The 21,046-nt window shown below is 33.5% G+C and overlaps 1 protein-coding gene across 1 annotated transcript; it reads right to left on the reverse strand.

The window, feature by feature from the left end:
* Positions 1–1,032: 1,032 nt before the first annotated feature.
* Positions 1,033–6,462, reverse strand: LOC127115439 (kinesin-like protein KIN-14P). Its single transcript, XM_051046985.1, has 14 exons — positions 5,867–6,462; positions 5,667–5,791; positions 5,480–5,563; positions 5,127–5,204; positions 3,917–4,936; positions 3,752–3,833; positions 3,487–3,582; positions 3,238–3,414; positions 2,952–3,058; positions 2,664–2,842; positions 2,245–2,409; positions 1,823–2,076; positions 1,386–1,549; positions 1,033–1,255 (listed from the first exon to the last, which is right to left on the reverse strand). Exons 1-14 carry the CDS (start codon positions 5,994–5,996, stop codon positions 1,148–1,150), a joined length of 2,769 nt encoding a protein of 922 aa, XP_050902942.1. The 5' UTR covers positions 5,997–6,462; the 3' UTR covers positions 1,033–1,147.
* Positions 6,463–21,046: the final 14,584 nt, after the last annotated feature.

Raw genomic sequence — 21,046 nt, forward strand, 5'->3', positions numbered from 1 at the left:
GATAAACATCCAAGATCTATAAGAGACTTTGATATCATATTTTCACTTAAAATCTAAAACCTTAAGATAATGTGAATACATACCACTTCTCTTATATATCAAATATGTCATCCATTCTTAGTCTATATGAGATTTAGTCGCTCCCACTTGAATTAGTTTTGATCCATACTACAATCTCACTCCCACTCTCCCATCGAGTCGAATCTATACTCTAATACCACTTAATAGGGAGTTGAAGCAGTATCGAAAGTAACAGACGTGGTAAATGTAGGATTTATAAGAGACTTTGACATTGTATCTTCACCAAAAATCATAAGAAAATAGGAATATAAGTCACCTTTTTTATATATGTAATATTTTCTCCATTTCTAGTCGAGGCATCACACTTGAATTCCTACACTCTCAAATGTACCCACATCTCCGCTTTTCCACCAAACTTAACGAAGACTCTGATAGCATTTGAAAATTCTAAAGAATGTCAGAAATAACAACAAACTAAACACCTAAGATTCACAAGAGACTTTGTCCCATATATCTTATTGTTGCAAGCCTAATACTTTACAACAATTGGAGCCACAACAACGTTGTTAATGTGAAGCTATGTCAAAGTTGTTAAGTGAGGAAAATAGTTAAAGGTGTGATAATATGAACACCAATATGCTTACTTTCAAATTCAAAGTTATTTTTCTTCTTCAACATCCTACCTGAAAGATTTTTATTATTCAGGTCTACTGTGAAGCAAATTGGTGTAGATATTTTGGCAACTAAAGGTTATTCCTCATGTTTTGTATTTAAAATTTAAACCTCAATAAATGTTTCTATTGAATCAAAAAAGAATTGATCAATGCTATTTTACTCAAATTGATCATCTCAACAAAACTATTACTAGACTAAGCATAAATGATAGGAAAATAGAAAACCATTATTTACATAAATGAATGTGTATCTTTATACATGTGTACAAAAGTGAAAAGTTCAAGAATGAAACTGTAACAAACCTAAGCCTAATACTTTACAACAGTTGAAGCCATAACTAAATTGTTAATGTTAAGTAGGGGCAATGGTTAAAAATGTGATAATATAAACACTACTAACTTCTCTATGTTGTCTAATGATATTTTCAATAAGAATATCTTTGCTGTTTATCTTAATCTTCAAGCTTCTCAGTATTACTAACATTTTTTAGATCCTTAAGTAATTGTAGTCGCTCGATTTCTTCGTCTTTTGTCGAAATCGTGTCTTTCAGAGAAGCCACCTGTAATGCCAAATAATTTTTTTTACCAAAGATGTTATAAGTAATCAATAATTTGATGAATATTATATAACATTTTGAAACATATATGATGAAATATATATAACTTAATTAACTTAACAAAGTTAATCACCTGTTCCATTAATTCTCTAACATCTCTTCCATCTTTTGTACTTTTTGCAACTCCTAACTCAACTCCAGAAACCCTCTCAGCAAACTTCAAAGTACTCAAAGATTCAGAATAAGACTTTACGTCTGAATTTATTTGAACTAGCATGAGTGTCTTTGCATGACCACCTGTGTAGTAAATGATATTAAAATATTGTTCTCTTCTCTATGTGCTCCGAGTGCGTGAATGCGTAATACTTTTGACAGCAGAAAATCCAACATTCACACTATCAACATATTAGTGGTTGTTGGATTGAGATCAGACGATTCAAATTTCAAAATCGACATTGAAATATGGATTGTCTGATCTCGATCCAACGACCATTGTGCTGACTGTGTGGTTTTTTTTTATGGCAGTCTCTCCGAACTCACATTGTAAGAAATCAGAAACAATGATTTTACCTAGAGAGGATTGCAAAATTTGTGTGAGTTTGCTGTTTCTATATGGTATATGAGAACTCTTTTGAGAAAGTGCGAAAATGACATCGCCAAGAGCCGACAATGATTTGTTAATATGTTGTGCTTCCTTTAGTCTATCTCCTACTACTTCAGAGCGGTCTATCCTTTCACTTCCTGCCAAATCTATCAGATGAAGGTTACCTTGGAGAGTCGAACCAGATTTCTTATCCGCCCCACGAACATGAATCGAAACCACACTACATAAACATGTTTGTTCAACTTCATTGTTTAATACGACTCTAAGTTATTGATAAACACTATATTATAGACACTTCTGAACAAAGACGTGTCTGAGAACTTGATAACCAACATTAGAAAACTTGAAGTATGGACTAATGCGAGTTGAATAAAATGAAAAGACGAACCTGTGAGAACGACTACTTCTTTCATTCATGGAAGTTGAACTCTTTGCTCTATTTTTTAAACCAATGTCCATTAGTTTTATGACATCACCGGTTGATTTGACGGGGTGCATGCTGGCATCAGGGACTGCTAAACCATTTGGTTGAGAGTGATTCAATATCCCAAGTGTGTGCAAATCAAGGAAATCAAATCAAAGAGCATAAATATTGACACATTTCATGTGAAAATTTTCACAAAGAAGAATCATATAGTTTATAAACTAAAACAAGAATCCGAATTCTTTGTAATCACTGACTGACTGCACATAGTAAGAGAATCTGTGACTTTGTGTATGTGTAGTCAGTAAGTGCAGAGAATTCGGATTCTTAAAAGAAAGTTAATGCACATAATACATCGTCTGTATCTATTAAAGAAAGGATATTTTTTGATAGCTGTATCGGTTGTTAACAAATCTCGAACTTGTTCATTATAGATCTCAATTATTTGAACTCCAATGTCATAAACTATGGAACTTTGTCGACTTGAGGATATGTTGAAGAGATCGTTTAGAGCACGATAGTTAACACCAAGATTCTCATTGGTTGCATTATTTGGACCACTCTGGAGAAAAATAAAATAAAATTATATAGAATATGAATTTTTTCAAACTTGCATGAAGGATAAGATAGAAAAATCAATATGCACATAAAGTTAGTTACAACTTACATACCATTGTATAAGTTTTTCCAGAACCAGTCTGTCCATAAGCAAATATGCAGACATTAAAACCATCAAGTACTGATCTTATAAAGGCTTGTATGTCATCATACACCTCAGCTGTATAATTCAAAGAAGAACAAACAATATAAGGTAAAATGGTGATAATATACTATGAAAAACTGACACAATATAGTCACAGACATCAGACACGATACTGGCACTGATACATCGATATTAGTAGTAATTTAAAAAATTGAATGTCATGACATGTGCTAAGAGATAATGTATAACGAAACCTTGAGTTGAGGTAGGACCAAAGATCTTATTAAACTTGAATGTTTTGAGTGCTTCTTTCCCTAGTTTGGAAGGATTCGCTACAACCAAATCTGATTCACCAATGCGTTCGACAATAGATTGTTTTTCTTTTTGTCCAGGAATAAATGGCCTAACTCGACAATATACTCTAATATTTCCTACATCATAGAAAATATTTCAACAAATCCACCATCATTAATCAACTATTACACATGCACAAATAATGTTACCTTTTAATTCTTGAAGTTCATTGAAGATTTTTCTATTTTCAGCAAGAACGGTTTGATAATTCTCAGCTGCATTTACCAGTGGTTTAAGATTTACACCTGAAAAAATTCAACCACATTAATTAGAGACTATATTAACAAAAATTCGGTATATGCATAGATTCACGCATTCACGCAATCAGCGTATCAATGACCATTGATATGCTGATTGTGCGATTACGTGAGATTTATGAAAATCCAAATACTAATCCAACTTAACAAGACATACCTAATCGATTGCATTCCTCCGAGTAAATCATTCGCTCTTTCACAACATCTTGCTTGATAGATTCCCAAGCCAAATTCAATTTCTAGATGCAAATTCAATAGAACAGTTTAATATTTTACGATTCATAACAATATAACAGACATCATAAAATACATAAGTGTTTACCTGTATGGAACTAAACTGAAAACTCATAGCTTTCTGCATAATTTTCTGTTTCATGTTCCACTTCTGATATTTTGACTCCATAATAGCTTCACTCTCTCTAACCGTATTTCTTAATTTCTCCATTTTAGCCTCATACTCTTGCAATTTCTGTTTCAATTCTCCTTTAGCATCCTTAACTTCTGATTCCAACTTTGAACATTGTTCTTCGTATCTATTCTTCGTTGATTCAAGTTCTTGCTTCGTCGTCGAAATTTCCATATTTTTTTCTTCCAACTCTTTGATCAATCTAATAACTACTTTATCAACTTCCTTCTTTTCAATACTTTTTTCTTCCACCTCTTTCTTCAATCTCATAACTTCTTCATCAATTTCCTTCTTTTCCATATTTTTTCCTTCCACCTCTTTCTTCAATCTCATAACTTCTTCATCAATTTCCTTCTTTTCCATATTTTTTCCTTCCACCTCTTTCTTCAATCTCATAACTTCTTCATCAATTTCGTTCCTTTTCATATTTTTTCCTTCCACTTCTTTATGAATTTCCTTCCTTTCCATATTTTCCATCTTTGAACATTTTTCTTCATATCTTTTTTTCATTGCTTCTAGTTCTTGTTTGAATGTTGAAATTTCCGCATTTTTTTCTTCATATCTTTTTTTCATTGCTTCTAGTTCTTGTTTGAATGTTGAAATTTCCGCATTTTTTCCTTCCATATCTTTAATCAATCTCTTTACTTCTTTATCAATCTCCTTCTTTTCCATGTTTTTGTCTTCCACTTCTTTCATCAATCTAATAACTTCTCTATCAATTTCTTTCTTTTTTTCATCCTCTTTAGTCTTTTCTTCATGATTCGTATCATTTGTCTTCTTTTCTTCTATTACAATCTTCTCAATTGGTTTTGAGTCATGTGCAATTTTTTCTTCCTTTATTATGATATTCTCCTCCTTGGTTCCTGATGCAAGAGCTTCAAGTACTCTTATTCTTGATTGATATTTTTCCTCACGAGTCTTAAAAAGATTGTTTTGCTGAAGACAAAGAGTAAGACAATAATGTAAAAAAAAACTCTGCTGCACTGACACTTCTAATGAAAGATGTGTCTGGTGTCCGACACTTGTCTATTTCAATGTTATGTCTGGTGTCTGTGTGTGTATATATGGAGGTGCTTTATAGATAAACCAACATAACTAAATTTTGAAAACAACTTAGTTGACTTACAGTTCTTAAATGTCCTTGTTGTGTTGATATTCTCCGCTCGATCTCTTGAACAACTTTTCTTAACAAACAAGCCACGCGCTACGATGAATTTTTTGTTTGTTAGATAGTACAATTGTAAACCTCATATACAAATATGTGATAACAAGTTTCACACAATTTTAAATTACACTTTACAACCGCGTAATATAAAGGTTTTAAAAGTCTCCGCAACCACATCAGAATCACAGTATACTCTATCAGTCGTAATATGCAGTAACACCATTGTTTGCTGCATACCACGACAGTCGGTGCAACTGTGATTTAAAACAAAACTATGTAATGTAACACAAGAAATTAAAGATTATTTATCATACAGGTGGTATTTCGCCATTTCTTCTTTCAACACTTTCTTCTAGGATACCATTCACAACGCTCAAAAGTGATTGAGTAGGAGCATTCTGCATTAGTAAATGCTGAAATAAATCAGTGATGCATAGAACTCAAAAAGATAATCATAATTTTAATGAACCTAAAAATTATGAAAATACTAAGAGAATTTACATCCAAACTTGAGGATTTCATTAGCTCGGAAATTTTGGCAGCAGGAAGATCTGCATAGCTTCCACCCTTTTGTTGAAATACATCCGGAAACCTATGACCAAACTGGTTTAATGCACCTGGTGGCTCTGTCGATCATCATAATCGTCAGAACATTAAAAAATGTTCCAACTTAATCATAACTATTTCTAAAGTCATAATACCTGTCATAGGTTGAAACTTCGAATCGGACAAAATCTTTTTTTGAGGTAAGTTATTATTTCCGCTCGAATTAGAACTTGAACTACCAACCTCCTTAGATTCTGTACTATGGTTGTTAGGTTGTGAATTCATAATTAGAAAATTTTCATGAGGAAAACACTTCAAAAATGGAGATTTTGTTTCATGCAGATTTCTATTGCATTATTTCACCTCAAGAACTTCTTGAAAAGCTGAAATAAATAAGAGACAAACATGCATTATTTGGTTACTTGGAGAAGGGGAATATGAAAATCACAAAAAGAGAGACACATGCATGGAAAATGTGAAAAGAAGAATCCAACCTTGAGGATATCAACATTGAATCAAATGTTGTTATTGTTATGGAAAGGTTTGAGTAAATTCAGGTGAAACATCAAACGGATAATGTTGGATTTTTACAAAAAAAATATAATAATTATGTTGAAACTTTTTTGTTGGGATTTGTGAGAGAGGGTTCGGAGAAGATATAGGAGAACAACACTCTCAACTTCACAATCATTTTAGTGGAAGAAATAACACTACCAATGAATTGTCCATACCAAAAATTGGTTTGATTCTCTTTCTTGTTAGTATTTTCCCTACCGCTGCCTCTAAACAATGATATATATATATATATATATATATATATATATATATATATATATATATATATATATATATATATATATATATATATATATATATATATATATATATATATATATATATATATATAAAGTCAGAATTGATGTTCCTTAATGCCAAATTTATCACTAAATCTAAGATAAATGATGTAAAAAGTGGAGATCAATATCCTCTAAATCAAGATATCTAAGATAAATGATGTAAAAAGTGGAGATCAATATCCTCTAAATCAAGATATGCTCTTAAAGATTAAGATATTTATTTAAATTCAACACAATGGTCAAATAAATTTTAAGTGAAGACTTTGATTTCAAGGACCACATGTGGTTTGACTTCTCAACTCTTGTATGATGGTATTCATCATGAAGATATTTCAAATCTCATTAAGAAGATTCAAGACTATTATATGATTCTAAAGTCAAAGATAAAAATGCCAGGATTAAAAGTTTCAGATTTCTGAAAAAGAGAAAGTGTGAAAGTTCGTCAGGTCGTCTCGTTTGAGTGATCAGTGTCTTGTAAATACCAATTTCTGAAAATCTTATGGCTAAATTATACACACACTAAAAACATTTGAGAAGCCTCTCGTGTTTTATTTAAATCACCAAAAAGGGTATTTTAGACTGAGTCAGTTGATTAGGAGAGTGTTTGATTGATTGAAAGATATTTTCTAACTGAATAATCGATTAGATTAAGTACCTAATTTTAGGGCGTGCTTAATTGTGTCTAAAATCGATTGGGACAATCTGTTACCAATATTCATGTCATATATCCTGACATTAAGGAACCCATTGTCGCTAGAAAAGTTGTCAAGTCTTGTACTAATCATCATTTGTCCAATTTCATTTCATATTCAAACTTGTCTTCATCCTTTTCTACTTTTACTTCACAATTGTCTAGTGTTGAAATTCTAAAAAGTATATTAGCACTGATATTACTCAACGCCAAGTCAATTACTTGGTTTGAAAAATCCACGCAATCTATGAAAAATCAATGGTACATGTGCTCGTAGGTGTTTTTAGCGAATAATCACGAGTTTGAAAGTCTTTGAGGAGCAACTTTAGGCAAACATGTTTACAAAAAATATGTATATAATGTAATAACGAATGTCTGTGTGCAGAAAGTGTAAATGTAAACTTTAAAGACAATAAAGCTTGAATTAAAGTAAAAGAAGTGTGAAATAAAAATACAATGATAGGGACGCAAACTCACATATCACTCACAAATTGTTTCACACTTTGGTTTGGATACTCCAGTTTTATATATAAAGTATATGAAATTTGGGATCTTGATTACAACATATGAGTCTGCTACATATATTAAACTAAAATTAATTATTTCCACAGTTCATTCATAAAGGATCGACATGTCTTCAAAGACATGCAACTTATTCCTCTGATGCACTATCACGTCGTCGGTACTTGAAAACTGATGGAAATAATTATTCCACGTTTTCTAAATGCTCTTAGTGACTAGTAAATGTTTGCTCGTCGAAGGCAGTTAATAATGGTGCTAAGTCCCTTCTTCAGTCTCTGGTTTCCTCAATTTTCTAAGTCTTTAGAGCTTGTCGAGAGTCTCTTCCTCGACATGGTGTCAAGTGTTTTACCCAGATTTGTTCCTGAGACTCCCCCAAACCATATCTCAATATCTACTCTTGAGATTCTTCCAAACCACCTCTCAAGACAGCAATCAGGAAGCTCTAGTCAACGTACCCTTGTTCTCGACTCCTTCCAATCAATGCTAACACTTGACATTTTCCTAACGCAGCATTCAGTTGAATTTTTTACTAAGTGAATATTCCAGCCTAACAGTGGAGGTGTGAAAAACACAAGAAATGAGGGTTTGAATTGGGTTTTACAAGCAAAAGCTTTTTCTAAAATAAGAACACCACTAACAAGTTAATAACAAAGAGATAAAAGCACAAGTACTTTTATCCTGATTCGCTTGAAACTCAAAGCTAATCCAGTCCAACCGCCAATGTGATTTTACCTTATACACAAGGACTTAATCCACTATAATCAACATATTACAATAATCACAAAGAATAACCTTCTTTCTCTTCTCAAGGATCTAACTAAACCCTAGTCTCCTTAAGGACTCACAAAGAACAACCTTCCTTGTCTTCTCAAGGATAACTTCCTTAAGGAATCAAACAAATTGTTTGAATAATATTTTGTGTGTTACAAGATGCTTCTACACAAGCAGATTTTACACAAATGAATAACAAACACTTAAAGAAAATTTTTATACAAACGAATGATAGCTTTTCACAAAGAAATAGACTTGTCAAAATATTGTATATGCGGCATGTTTCTTCAAGTCTCCAAGTCTCACTTATATAGCATAAGAAAAAGACTGTTGGAGGGCAAAATGGAGAAAGCTCATTAGAGCGGCTATCCACTGTTGGATGGGAAAAGAGTGATATTGTGTACTATACTTTGCCCATAAAATCAATGATAGGTGTGATGTATAGTACTGTCCTTGCCCACGAAATTAGATAGTGGAAAGGATGTTTGATTTGTACTATGTACTATTTGATCACATTCTCATTTTGATCTTATCTTCAAGTTTATTGGCTTCTGATGAAAGTTAATGAAGCATGAAATGAAGAAACATAAAGTTGGATTCATAAACTTCATAATATTTTGTCAGAACCTTGACGGCGTTAGTAGTATGGCTTGAGATCTTCAGAATCTTCAGCTACATAACACAACTTCAGAAGCTTTCCATTCTTCAGAAGTTTGGTGATCAAAGTCACATCCAGAAGCATGAACTGAGAGAATATTACAGCAGCAACATAATGTATCCTTAGAATCTTCTCAGGAGTGAATTAGCATAGAATCATAAAGATCATTGCAGCAACAATAATGAACATCTTTCAGAACTTCTAATAGTCGGTGCAGAGCGGATTTGGAACACATAGTTCAGAAATTGATGACATTGCACATCATATATTCAGAATCAGAACTGGTTGTTAAAGTTACACAATAACAAACCATTAGGGTACCAAAATTGTTCTTACACAAATACGATATTGTTATCATCAAAACTCAAGGTATAAATGCAAAACCAAATCTTATTCTAGCAAACAGATGCCTCCCAAAAAATGTCATTTTCGACCATATGATCAAATGGAAGAAATGTGGCATTTTTGTAACTCTTCGACACTATTTGTCCAGTCTACACACGTAACTTCAACGAAACGTCTCAGTATTTAATTATTATTCTTTGATCATTATAACCACTTTACACTAAAACGTCACGTCACAGACGTGCATGCAATCGATCATGATCATTTCCTATTTTCTAGGAGCTTTAATTAATAATGAAATCAAGAAAAACCTTTTTAACTCCATTTTCATTTTTCCCAATGACCCTTTGATGCCAGTTGTTGACATGAGTGCACCACGTGTTCGAGGTCATTTGGAGGGGAAAACTGAATTGTTTTCTCCCTAGGGTATTTAACATGTTAGCCATCAGCGTCCTCTTCTCTCTTGCATTTCCATCTTTCTGAATCGCAAGCACACAAAAAAAGAAACCTCGAGTGTTTTTTTCCTGCAGTTTTTCTTTTTTCTCCATTAAGCTTCTCTTCAAGAAACTTTCAAAATCAACAATGACGCCTTAAGTTCAGTCGCATCCTCCTTTTTCTGCTAAAATTGATGCAACATATTGTCTCTTCAGAAGCTTCCCTAGGATCTGATTGGAAGTGAGAACATAAGCATACACTGAATAAGATATCAAGTCTATAAGCAGTTAGAGATAAAATACAGCCTATCATACCTCTGAATAGCTTCTGATTTACCTTACTGCTCACCTCTTCTTTCTCCATAATACATGTAGGATACATTAGAGTCTTTGCTTGCTTACATTCTGATAAGTTAAACTTCTCCAAAAGTTACTTTGTATATTTGCTCTAATGAATGTACGTTCATTTTGAACGTTGATCAATCTGGATTCCCAGAAAGAATTTGATTTCTCTCATCAGACTCATTTCAAATTCTGCTTGCATTGACTTAGCAAAATTCTTGCACAACGACGCATTAGCAGAACCAAAAATAATATCATCAACATAAATTTGCACAACCAGAATATCATTCTTAAAGGTTTTGCAAAAGAGAGTTGTGTCCACTTTCTCTCTAGTAAAATCATTTTCCAAAAGAAAGTTACTTAATCTATCATACCAATCTTTAAGAGCTTTCTCCATATAACAATTTTTTCAGTTTAAAAACAAAATCAGGATTTTGAGAAATTTCAAAACCAGGAGGTTGATGCACATATACTTCTTCAAAAATATATCCATTCAAGAATGCACTCTTAACATCCATATGATAAAGGATAATGTTATGATTGACTGCAAATAAAATTAAAAGACAAATAGACTATAACCTGGCAATTGGAGCAAAGGTTTCTGTATAGTATATACCTTCATGCTGACTATAACCTTGTGCTACCAGTCGAGCCTTATTTCTGATAACCTCACCTTTCTCATTCAGCTTATTTCTAAAGACCCATTTGGTTCCAATGACATGGAAGCCCTTTAGTTTTTGAACAAGAATTCATTCATTATCCAGAATTCATTCATTATCTAGAAGAGCTTCATCAATAGATGGGGGTTCTATCAGAGATACCAAACCTAGAAGACTCTCTTCAGAAGGTTTGAATGAAGATCTAGTTCTGACTAGAGCGTTCTTGTCTCCCAGAATCAACTCTTCATAATGAGAAGTTCTTGATCTACTCTTATTTTGATGAGTTGGATCAACAATAGCTTCTAGTTGAATTGTTTATTCAGATTCTTTGGCTTTTCCTTCTGAGTCTTTTTCTCTAGAATCAGTATCCTTGGATTCTGAAAGATTGATCTTCAGATCTGCAAATTTCTCAAATAGCTTTGACTTTTCAGGGTCAAGCTTATCATTGAATCTAACATTAATTGATTCCTCAAAAATGTGTGTTTCTGTGTTAAAGATTTTGTAGCCTTTAGGGCGTTCAAAATATCCTAACAAAAACACTTATGTGCTTTAGAATCAAACTTGTCAAGATTCTCTTTAGTGTTCAACATAACACATTCACATCCAAAAGGGTGAAAATAAGAAATGTTGATCTTTCTATTCTTCCACAATTCATAAGGAGTCCTACCCATAATAGGTCGGATAGAAATCTTGTTTTGAATATAACAAGTTGTGTTAACTTCTTCTTCCCAAAAATGCTTAGCCATATCATTTTTTGGATCATGGTGTGAGAAATTTCTTGCAAAGTCCTATTCTTCCTTTCTAAAACTCCATTTTTCTGTGAAATTCTATGACAATAGAAATCATGGGAAATACCATTTGAATCAAAGAGTTTTTCAAAATGTTTATTTTCAAATTCGCCATCATGATCACTTCTGACTTTGACTATGTTGCAATTCATTTTTGTTCGCACTAGTGAGCAGAAGGTAGAAAACACAGAATGTGACTCATCCTTGTGTTTCAAGAACTTTAACCATGTCCAACGATTGTAGTCTTCAACTATGACCAATCCATACCTCTTTCCATTTATAGAAGCAGTTTTCACTGGTCCAAAAAAATCAATGTGCAGAAGTTCTAACGGCCTAGAGGTAGAAACAATAGTTTTTTCTTTGAGGATGTTTTAGAAAAATTGCCTTTCTGACATGCTTCACAAAGAGCATCTGAAGCAAACTTTAGGTTGGGTAGACCTTTGACTAATCCAAGCTTATTAAGCTTAGAAATCTTTTTCATGCTAACATGGCCCAAACGTCTATACCATACTCATTGCTCCTTATTAACAGACATTAGACATTTTGCATTTTGATCTTCAAGATCAGAAAGTCTAATTTTATAAATGTTGTTCTTTCTCTTTCCGTTAAAAAGGATTGTACCATCTTTCTAACTGACAGCCTTACACGAATGTTGATTAAAGATGATATCATAACCATTGTAACTAAGTTGACTAATAGACACTAGGTTATGCATCTGACCATCAACTAAAAAGAACATTAGTAATAAAAGGAAGTTTACCATTACCAATGGTTCTAGACCCAATGATCTTTCCTTTTTGGTTTCCTCCGAAGCTAACGAAGCCTACAGGCTTAAGTTCCAAATCTTGGAACATAGACCTTCTGTCTATCATGTGTCGTGATCATCCACTGTCTAGGTACCATGATTGATGTTTCAGCTGAGTTGATAATGATGTCTGCAACATAAATTATTTTATCCTTAGGTACCCACTTTCTAGGTCCTCTCTTGTTAGTTTTCCTAGAGTTTCTTACAAATTTGGATCTTTTAGCAGAAGGATAATCATGAGATATTTGTGCATGATACTTAAGTTTCATAACAGAGTTCTTATCCTTTGTATGTTTCTGTGTTTGTGCAGAAGTATCAAGCTCAGTGCCAGCAGGCATGAAATGCACATAGAGAGGTTTTGGTTTTACCTTCTGACTTTCGTCAGGTTTTATAAATTATGTACAACCTAAACCTTTCTTGCCATTTTTGCTAACTCCATAGATCCAGGAATCCATTTTTCTTCTATCTATGATTTTAGCCATAAAGTATTATAATGCTCTATCATATCTAATGATGTAATCAGTATCAGAAGCTTCTGAGATTATTTCCTCTTCTAGTTTTGAAATTTTGCTTTTCAAAGCATAGTTTTTACTTTATAAAGAAAATACTTTTTCATTTAGAGATGAAATATCTTTCTCAAGCTCTCTCCGAGTTTCATAAGCAATTACTTGGACTTGTTTAAGGTCCTTGTATTTATTATGAAGACTCTGATACTTTTCCAGCATTTCAGAGAGACATGATTCAATATCAGAACGAGATAGGTTAGAAAACACCTCTTTAGAATCGGAGTCGGATTCTGATAATACCTTGTCTTTTGGTTCTTCAGAACTTGTGGGATCCTCTATAGTTACCATCAGTGCAACATTGGCTTTTTCTTCGTCAGAATCTTCTTCTTCAGATTCTGAGTCATCCCAAGTAGCCATCAACCCCTTCTTGACTTTAGAGAAATTCTTCTTGGGCCTTTTGTCCTTTTTCAACTTAGGACAATCGTTTTTGTAGTGGCCTGTGTAGTGGTAAATTCATGATCATCAAGCTATGGATAAGCTAGAGATCAAATAACAAGAGTCGCCATCGCGCTTTTATTGTTTCCAAGGGAAAAGGGAAAAAGTACGAACAAAACCCAATAGTAAGAATTTTTAAATCAAAACTAATAAAAATGTCAGAGATTACAAGTAAGGGGGTTGGTTACACAGAGGGAAGGTGTTAGCACCCAAAGTGTCTTAGGTACTCCTAGGGAGCCCTTTTTGTGTGCATATGTATTTGGTACAAAATGATGTTTAGAAACAAATAGAATGGGGGGATGAGAAAAGAATTCATTAATTATATTTTTGTGTTTGGAAAGACCTTCGGTCTTGTGCCTACATACCAACATGAAAATGAGGGATCAAAACCTCGTAGTTCGTGATACAAATTTCAAAGTGGATGCATTGCTTTTAACAAAAATTAAGTTTGAAAGGCACAAATGTCTAAAAATGGTTTGAATGAGTTAGTTCTTTTTGGCTTTTTGAAAGTTTAAGTCAAGTATAGTTAAGTTTATTTACAAATTTGATTTAAGAAAAGAAGTTTGAAAATGCAATGGCATAAGGTCAAAGTTTGGAACAAAATAAGTTCAATCAAAGAAGATTTTGAAAAGGGAGGGAGAGATTTTGAAATTAAAGAAATAGGGAGAATATGAAAGGACTAATCCTATGCACAAAATTAAAAAGTTAAGAGTTGAAAAGATCTGACCAAATTGGTAGCAATCCAATAGACAAGAATGTCAATAGAAACCCAGAATTCCCTTGGACATTTAGAATCAAGCAACAACCAAATGCACAATCATATAATCTTGAAGAGAAAAGGCATCAAATAAAGATAGCCATATCCAAGCTTTAGCCATTCCATGATCTTCTTCAAGATTAGCCCATGTAGCAGATGAATTCCACAAGTCACAGGTTCAAAATAACAGCTTCACAGTGATCATGTTGCAGATGAACTCAGAGGGATCTTGAATGATGTATCAGATGAAGTTTCAAATTGCAAGCACTTGGTTTCTCAATAAGTTGGCATTGGCCAAGTCCTTTAGCATAGGAATGTTGCCTAAGTTCTAAGTTCATTTGTCCAAGATCAAGCCAACAGTCCACACAAAAGTTTTTTAGGTTTTTTTGTTGTTATTATGTACATTAATGGTCACAGACCACACAAACAAGCAAAGTGTACACAAACAAGATATATCACACAATATGGTCCAAGTGGACAAAGTGAAAATTGCATTAACATAAACAATTAGAATGATATGAACAATGGCAAATGAATAAAGGCAAGAATTAAATGACATTAAAATAAATGGCTTGAAATTAGAAGTTAGTTGTTAATGAGTTAGAAGTTAGTATTGTTTTGCTTTTGCTTTTCATTTTAAGACATTCTTTGGAGAACACTCAACCCACTTATCACAAGCATGGATCCTTGAACCAAGACATCTTCCAAAGGAAGGAAAAAAGGCCAAGTTTCCACATAATACCATGAAAGAGGGGAGACTTACAATCTCTCTAACTAGAATGTTATGCCTTTTGTGTCACAAATTTAGTGCTATGTTAAGCAATCGTAATTGGACTTATGTAGAAGTCACAACTATTTGAGGTCAGGCAATAGAATTTTGGTGTTAATGCATGTTAGAGACATAGTATAATGGACTATGCTCATGAAACATACCACACACAAAAAGAATGTGCAAAAGAGGTGGCCTAATCTCATCCATACTCATGTTAATTTTTCAATCAACTAGCTTTAGAACTTTGAGATATCATAGGCCAAATGAGATGAATGCATAAAGAAGGGGAATGAGATGAAGAGGGAGGGGAATTGATCAAAACTCAAATTGATCAAAGGAGGACTTTTACCAAATTAATATCATCCATTCATTTTGGGAGATGGAATGTACATTCCATCAATCCCCTAAATCCAATGATATTAACTTGACAAAGTCAAATCAACCTTGACCAAGACCCAACAACAAGAGTCAAAGTCAAACAAGTCATCACAATTGGTCAATAAAATTATTTGGCATTTATTCAAATTAAAAATATTAAAATAAGGCATTTAAATTAAATATGTTTTGTCAAATTCCTAAAACCTCATCAAAACACCAAAGAAATGGCCATGAGACTTATCATAGGTTAAACAAGGTCAAAGGACCTTGGAGAAAAATATTTAGAATTTTTAAAGACTTAAAAGTATTTTTAAATAATTAAAAACAAATGCAAAATCAATTAAATCATGAAAAATATTAATAATGATCCAAAAAAATAATTTTAATTCAGAATATGAAAGAGGAAATTTTTTAAAATTTTGGTGAAACTCTCATATTTTTTGGATCAATATTAAAATTAATACGAATTAATGAAAATAAAAGGAATAAAAGAAAATCAGAAAATAAAAAAAAAACATGGACCACTTGATCTCCCTCATTAATTGAGGTGGCAGATCAAGTGGCCCTCAACGCGCTTTCCACCGTGGATTTAAGTCAATGCGCCACAAGAATGGTAATCAGAACCAACGTGTGAGATTAAAACAATTTGAGCTAGATCAATGGCTCTGAACACTTCCAGCGCATCGCCGGTGTCCAAAGGCCGGTCATCTTCTCTGGTGACCCTGGCCGGACTGGTTCACTCATCACCATCAAGAAAATGAAAAAGAAGGACATGATCTGAGAGAAAAAATGGCGTAGGGCACGAATCTGACCTCAATTTTAACTAACTCCACATATATAGAAATATATGAGGAGTTGAATTTTGAGGTGTGTCAACTGAGTTGCTTTGATTTGACCTCTAAGCAACTCAATCTTCTTGCCTACATTGGTAGGACTTCAGACAACCAAAGATCCAAGAGAATTGAGTGAAATTGAGAGAGAATGGAAGAGATGAAATTTTCTAAAAAATACCTTCAATGCAGGTCTTGATTCAATTGTTCTTGCTTTGGCTCGTGCTTGATCTTGCTCAGTATGCTTGTAGAAGTAGATTAGAATGCACAAAAGGTCTTGGATCCCTGAAGTTTTGAATCTCAAAACAGTGAGATTCCAACTCAATTTCCAATGGAAATTCTCAGGATTATCCTCTCAAATGGAAGGGTTTGGTGTTTGGGATTAAAGCTGGCGCGAAGGGGTTCTCAATTTTGAGCATATTGAGCTCTATTTATAGTTGAATCACATGATATTTGCACCTTCCAAATGAGTTTCCAAAATTGGCAATGAGTGATGCATGTATGCATGGGCGTGTACATGCCCATGAGATCATTCTGTTTGGTCCATAATTGAGTGTGAACAATTCTGAAATCAAATTGGAGTGTTAGGCAATTGTACATGGAAGCTTGAAGTTTAATTCTTGCCAAATGATGATGCAATGTTCAAGCCATGCGCAGCCCAATTAAACCTTGTCCAAAATGGATGAATTTGGACTTTTTAGAAAGGTTAGATCAAGAGGAACAACTTTAATGTTCAACACTTTTCCATTTGAAGCTTGTATCGTGATGAATTTTGAGGTGGAAGTTTGGAAATTTCAACATATCAAAAAAACTTCTAAGTGTCAAGCCATATATCTCAATATTCCACCTTGCTTAACTTTTTATGTGAGCTTCAAATGAGAAACATGTCTTCATCAAACTTGTATCTATTTCAAATACCTTTAAAAAGGTCACCAATTTCATGTCATTTGGATTTGAAATGATAGAGTTATGCATTTTTGAAGTTTGGAAAAATCACTTGTTCAATGGTATAAGTCAAAAGTGACCTATAATGTAACCTCATATCACATGCTCATAAAAGTTTAATTATCTCTCACTCAAAACATCAAAGTTGAATTAGACATCTTGAATTTGATTTTGAAACTTGGAAATCTTTCATATCATAAAAATTGAGCAAGTTATGTCCTTGGGAAGTTGACTTTCAAATTAGGGTTTAGACAAAATGACATATGATGTTTCAACATAGGAAATGATTTTCCAAGCAAAACTAGCTCTAGGTCTCAACATGAAAGTTGTTTGGAATGTCAGTTAGAGTAACTTTTATCTTGTAATCATTTTCATATGGTGAAAATTGTAGGAGATAGAGTCTAGGGAGACCCAGTTTTGATTAGATGAATTCATCTGGCTAACCACCATCAACCAACTTGCTAAACTTCAATTCTTTGGAATTTATTAGCTAATGGTAGATAATATATGCATAAGATGATGAATTTTGAAGTGTACCTTGAGAAATTTGATCAAATGGCAAGATATCTTGTTGGAGAAGTTACTCAAGATACCCAGTCAAACTAGGGTTTCCAAGACAAATCACCCTCAAACTCTTGAAGAATGCTTGATCAGTATAACATGTAGGAATAAATGGCACTCAAATATGATAATCATAACCATTCTTGGATCAATTCATGGTTGTGCTCTTTGTCATGAGGGTCCTAAACCCTAGATATGAACTTGATAGATCAATGGTGATCATGCCCTACCTACAAAAGAGTTAGGCAAATGCAACGACATATTTTTGTATTTTGGTTAGTAAAATGATAATATACAAGTATGATACAATCACATAGTGCTTGGTGATCTCTCCCAAAATAAACCCAATGAAAGAGGGGTAATGAGGATGCCAAGGTATGATCCCAATGCTAATGCTTGTGATGAAATTGCATGAAGGATCTTATGTTCAAAATTGAGGTCTTACAGCCTGGCTCCTGGCACTCGAAGCAGATAACTTCTTTTCCATAACCTTGCTTCTTCTGTCCAGACGAAGAATCGAAGCGTCCAGCAGTGCTTCTGACTCCTCTAAACTTTCCTTGACCATTTTTCATGTGTTTCTAGAGTCTATTGACTCTCTTTGAGATTAGAGACAACTCATCATCATGATCTTATGAGTCTTCATCATATCCTTCTGATTTTTCCTCAACTTGATATGCTATTATCTTTCTAGACTTGGATTTTAGAGCAACAGATTTACCTCGCTTATGAGGTTCATCTTCTTCAAGCTCAATCTCGTGGCTTCTTAAATAACTAATAAGTTCTTCAAGACTGATGTTGTTGAGATCCTTTGCCAGCTTCAAGGCATTTACCATAGGTCTCCATTTTTGGGGAAGACTTCTGATAATTTTAATGACATGATTAGTTGTAGAGTATCCTTTGTCCAGAACTTTAAGTCCTACAACAAGCATCTGAAACCTTGAGAACATGGTCTCAATTGTTTCATCATCTTCCATTTTGAATGCCTCATATTTTTGGATTAAGGCCAACGCCTATGTCTCCTTTACTTGAGCATTTCCCTCATTAGTCATCCTCAGAGAGTCAAAAATGGATTTTGCAGAATATCTATTTGTTATCTTCTCATACTCCGTATAAGAGATAACATTAAGCAATATGGTTCTAGCCTTATGATGATTTTTGAAATCTTTCTTCTGTTGATCAGTCATAGCACTTCTTGCTATAATATTTCCTTCAGCATTTACTTGGTGAACATAGCAATTGACTATAAGATCCTAGAGATCAATATCGTAACCAAGAAAGAAACTTTTTATTCAATATTTCCAATAGTCAAATTTCTCACCATCAAAGATTGTTGGTTTTGCACTGTAATAATCTCTTTCATTATTATTAACAATGTTAGCAGCGTTAGCAGCGACCATTGTTTGTCACACAAACTGGATCGTTACTGAATACTGTGAGGTGTTGATAAATCTTTTATCATAATCAGAACCGAAGCTCTGATGTCAATTGAATGTGTGAAAAACACAAGAAATAGAAGGGGGTGAATTGGGTTTTACAAGCAAAAGTTTTTTCCAAAACAAGAACACCACTAACAAGTTAATAATAAAGAGATAAAAACATAAGTATTTTTATCCTGGTTCGCTTGAAACTCAAAGTTAATCCAGTCCACCCGCCAAGGTGATTTTTCCTTATACACAAAGACTCAATCCACTATAATCAACAGATTAAAATAATCACAAAGAATAAACCTCTTTGTCTTCTCAAGGATTCAACTAAACCCTAGTCTCCTTAAGGACTCACAAAGAGCAACCTTCTTTGTCTTCTCAAGGATAACTTCCTTAACGAATTAAACAAACAGTTTGAATAATATTTTGTGTGTTACAAGATGCTTCTACACAAGCAGATTTTAGACAAATGAATAACAAACACTTAAAGAAAAACTGTATACGCACGAATGATAGTTTTTCACAAAGAAATAGACTTGTCAAAATATTGTATATGCGGCATGTTTCTTCAAGTCTCCAAGTCTCACTTATATAGCATAAGAAGAAGACCGTTGGAAGGAAAAATGGAGAAAGCTCATTTGAGAGGATATCCATTGTTGGATGGGAAATGAGTGATATTGCATATTGTCTTTCGCCCACAAAATCAGTGACGGGTGTGATGTATAGTATTGTCCTTGCCCATGAAATCAGGTAGTGGAAAGGATGTTCGATTTGTACTATGTACTATTTGATCATGTTCCCATTTTGATCTTATCTTCAAGTTCATTGGCTTCTGATGAAAATTGATGAAACATGAAATGAAGAAAAATAAAGTCGGATTCAGAATCTTCAAAATCTTTGGCAGAACCTTGACAGCGTCAGTAGTCTGACTTGAGATCTTCATAATCGTCAGCTACATAACACAACTTCAGAAGCTTTCCATTCTTCAGAAGTTTGGTGATCAAAGTCACATCCAGAAGCATGAATTGAGATAATATTGCAGCAACAACATAGTGTATCCTTAAAAGTTTTTCAGGAGTGAATCAGAATAGAAGCAAAAAGATCATTGCAACAACAATAATGAACATCTTTCAGAACTTCTAATATCTAGTGCAGAATCGGATTTGGAACACATTGTTCAGAAATTGATGACGTTGCACATCATATATTCAGAATCAGAACTAGTTGTTAAAGTTACACAATAACAAACCATTAGGGTACCAAAATTGTTCTCACACAAATACGATATTGTTATCATCAAAACTCAAGGTATAGATGCATAACCAAATCTTGTTCTAACAAACAGATACCCCCCCCCCCCCGCCCCCAAAAAAATGTCATTTTCGACCATATGATTAGATGGAAGAAATGTGGCATTTTTGTAACTCTTCGACACTATTTGTCCAGTCTACACATGTAACTTCAACGAAACGTCTCAGTATTTAATTATTATTATTTGATCATTATAACCATTTTACACTAAAACGTCACGTCACAAACGTGCATGCAATCGATCATGATCATTTCCTATTTTCTAGGAGCTTTAATTAATAATGAAATCAAGAAAAACCTTTTTAACTCTATTTTCATTTTTCCTAATGACCCTTTGACACCAGTTGTCGACATGAGTGCACCACGTGTTCAAGATCATTTGAAGGGAAAAACTGAATTGTTTTCTCCCTATGGTGTTTAACACGTTAACCCTCAACATCCTCTTCTCTCTTGCATTTCCATCTTTCTGAATCGCAAGCACACA

The sequence above is a fragment of the Lathyrus oleraceus genome, chromosome 1 (genome assembly GCF_024323335.1).
Source record: "Lathyrus oleraceus cultivar Zhongwan6 chromosome 1, CAAS_Psat_ZW6_1.0, whole genome shotgun sequence".
Taxonomy (NCBI): Eukaryota; Viridiplantae; Streptophyta; class Magnoliopsida; order Fabales; family Fabaceae; genus Lathyrus; species Lathyrus oleraceus.

Excerpts from the sequence above, each read along its gene's own strand:
- LOC127115439 (XM_051046985.1), bottom strand. The coding sequence starts at position 5,996 with ATGAATTCACAACCTAACAACCATAGTACAGAATCTAAGGAGGTTGGT. Across the intron at positions 5,564-5,666 it reads TGAAATCCTCAAGTTTGGAT|AATGCTCCTACTCAATCACT; the intron begins GTAAATTCTCTT and ends TTACTAATGCAG. Across the intron at positions 1,256-1,385 it reads TTAGAGAATTAATGGAACAG|GTGGCTTCTCTGAAAGACAC; the intron begins GTGATTAACTTT and ends TTGGCATTACAG.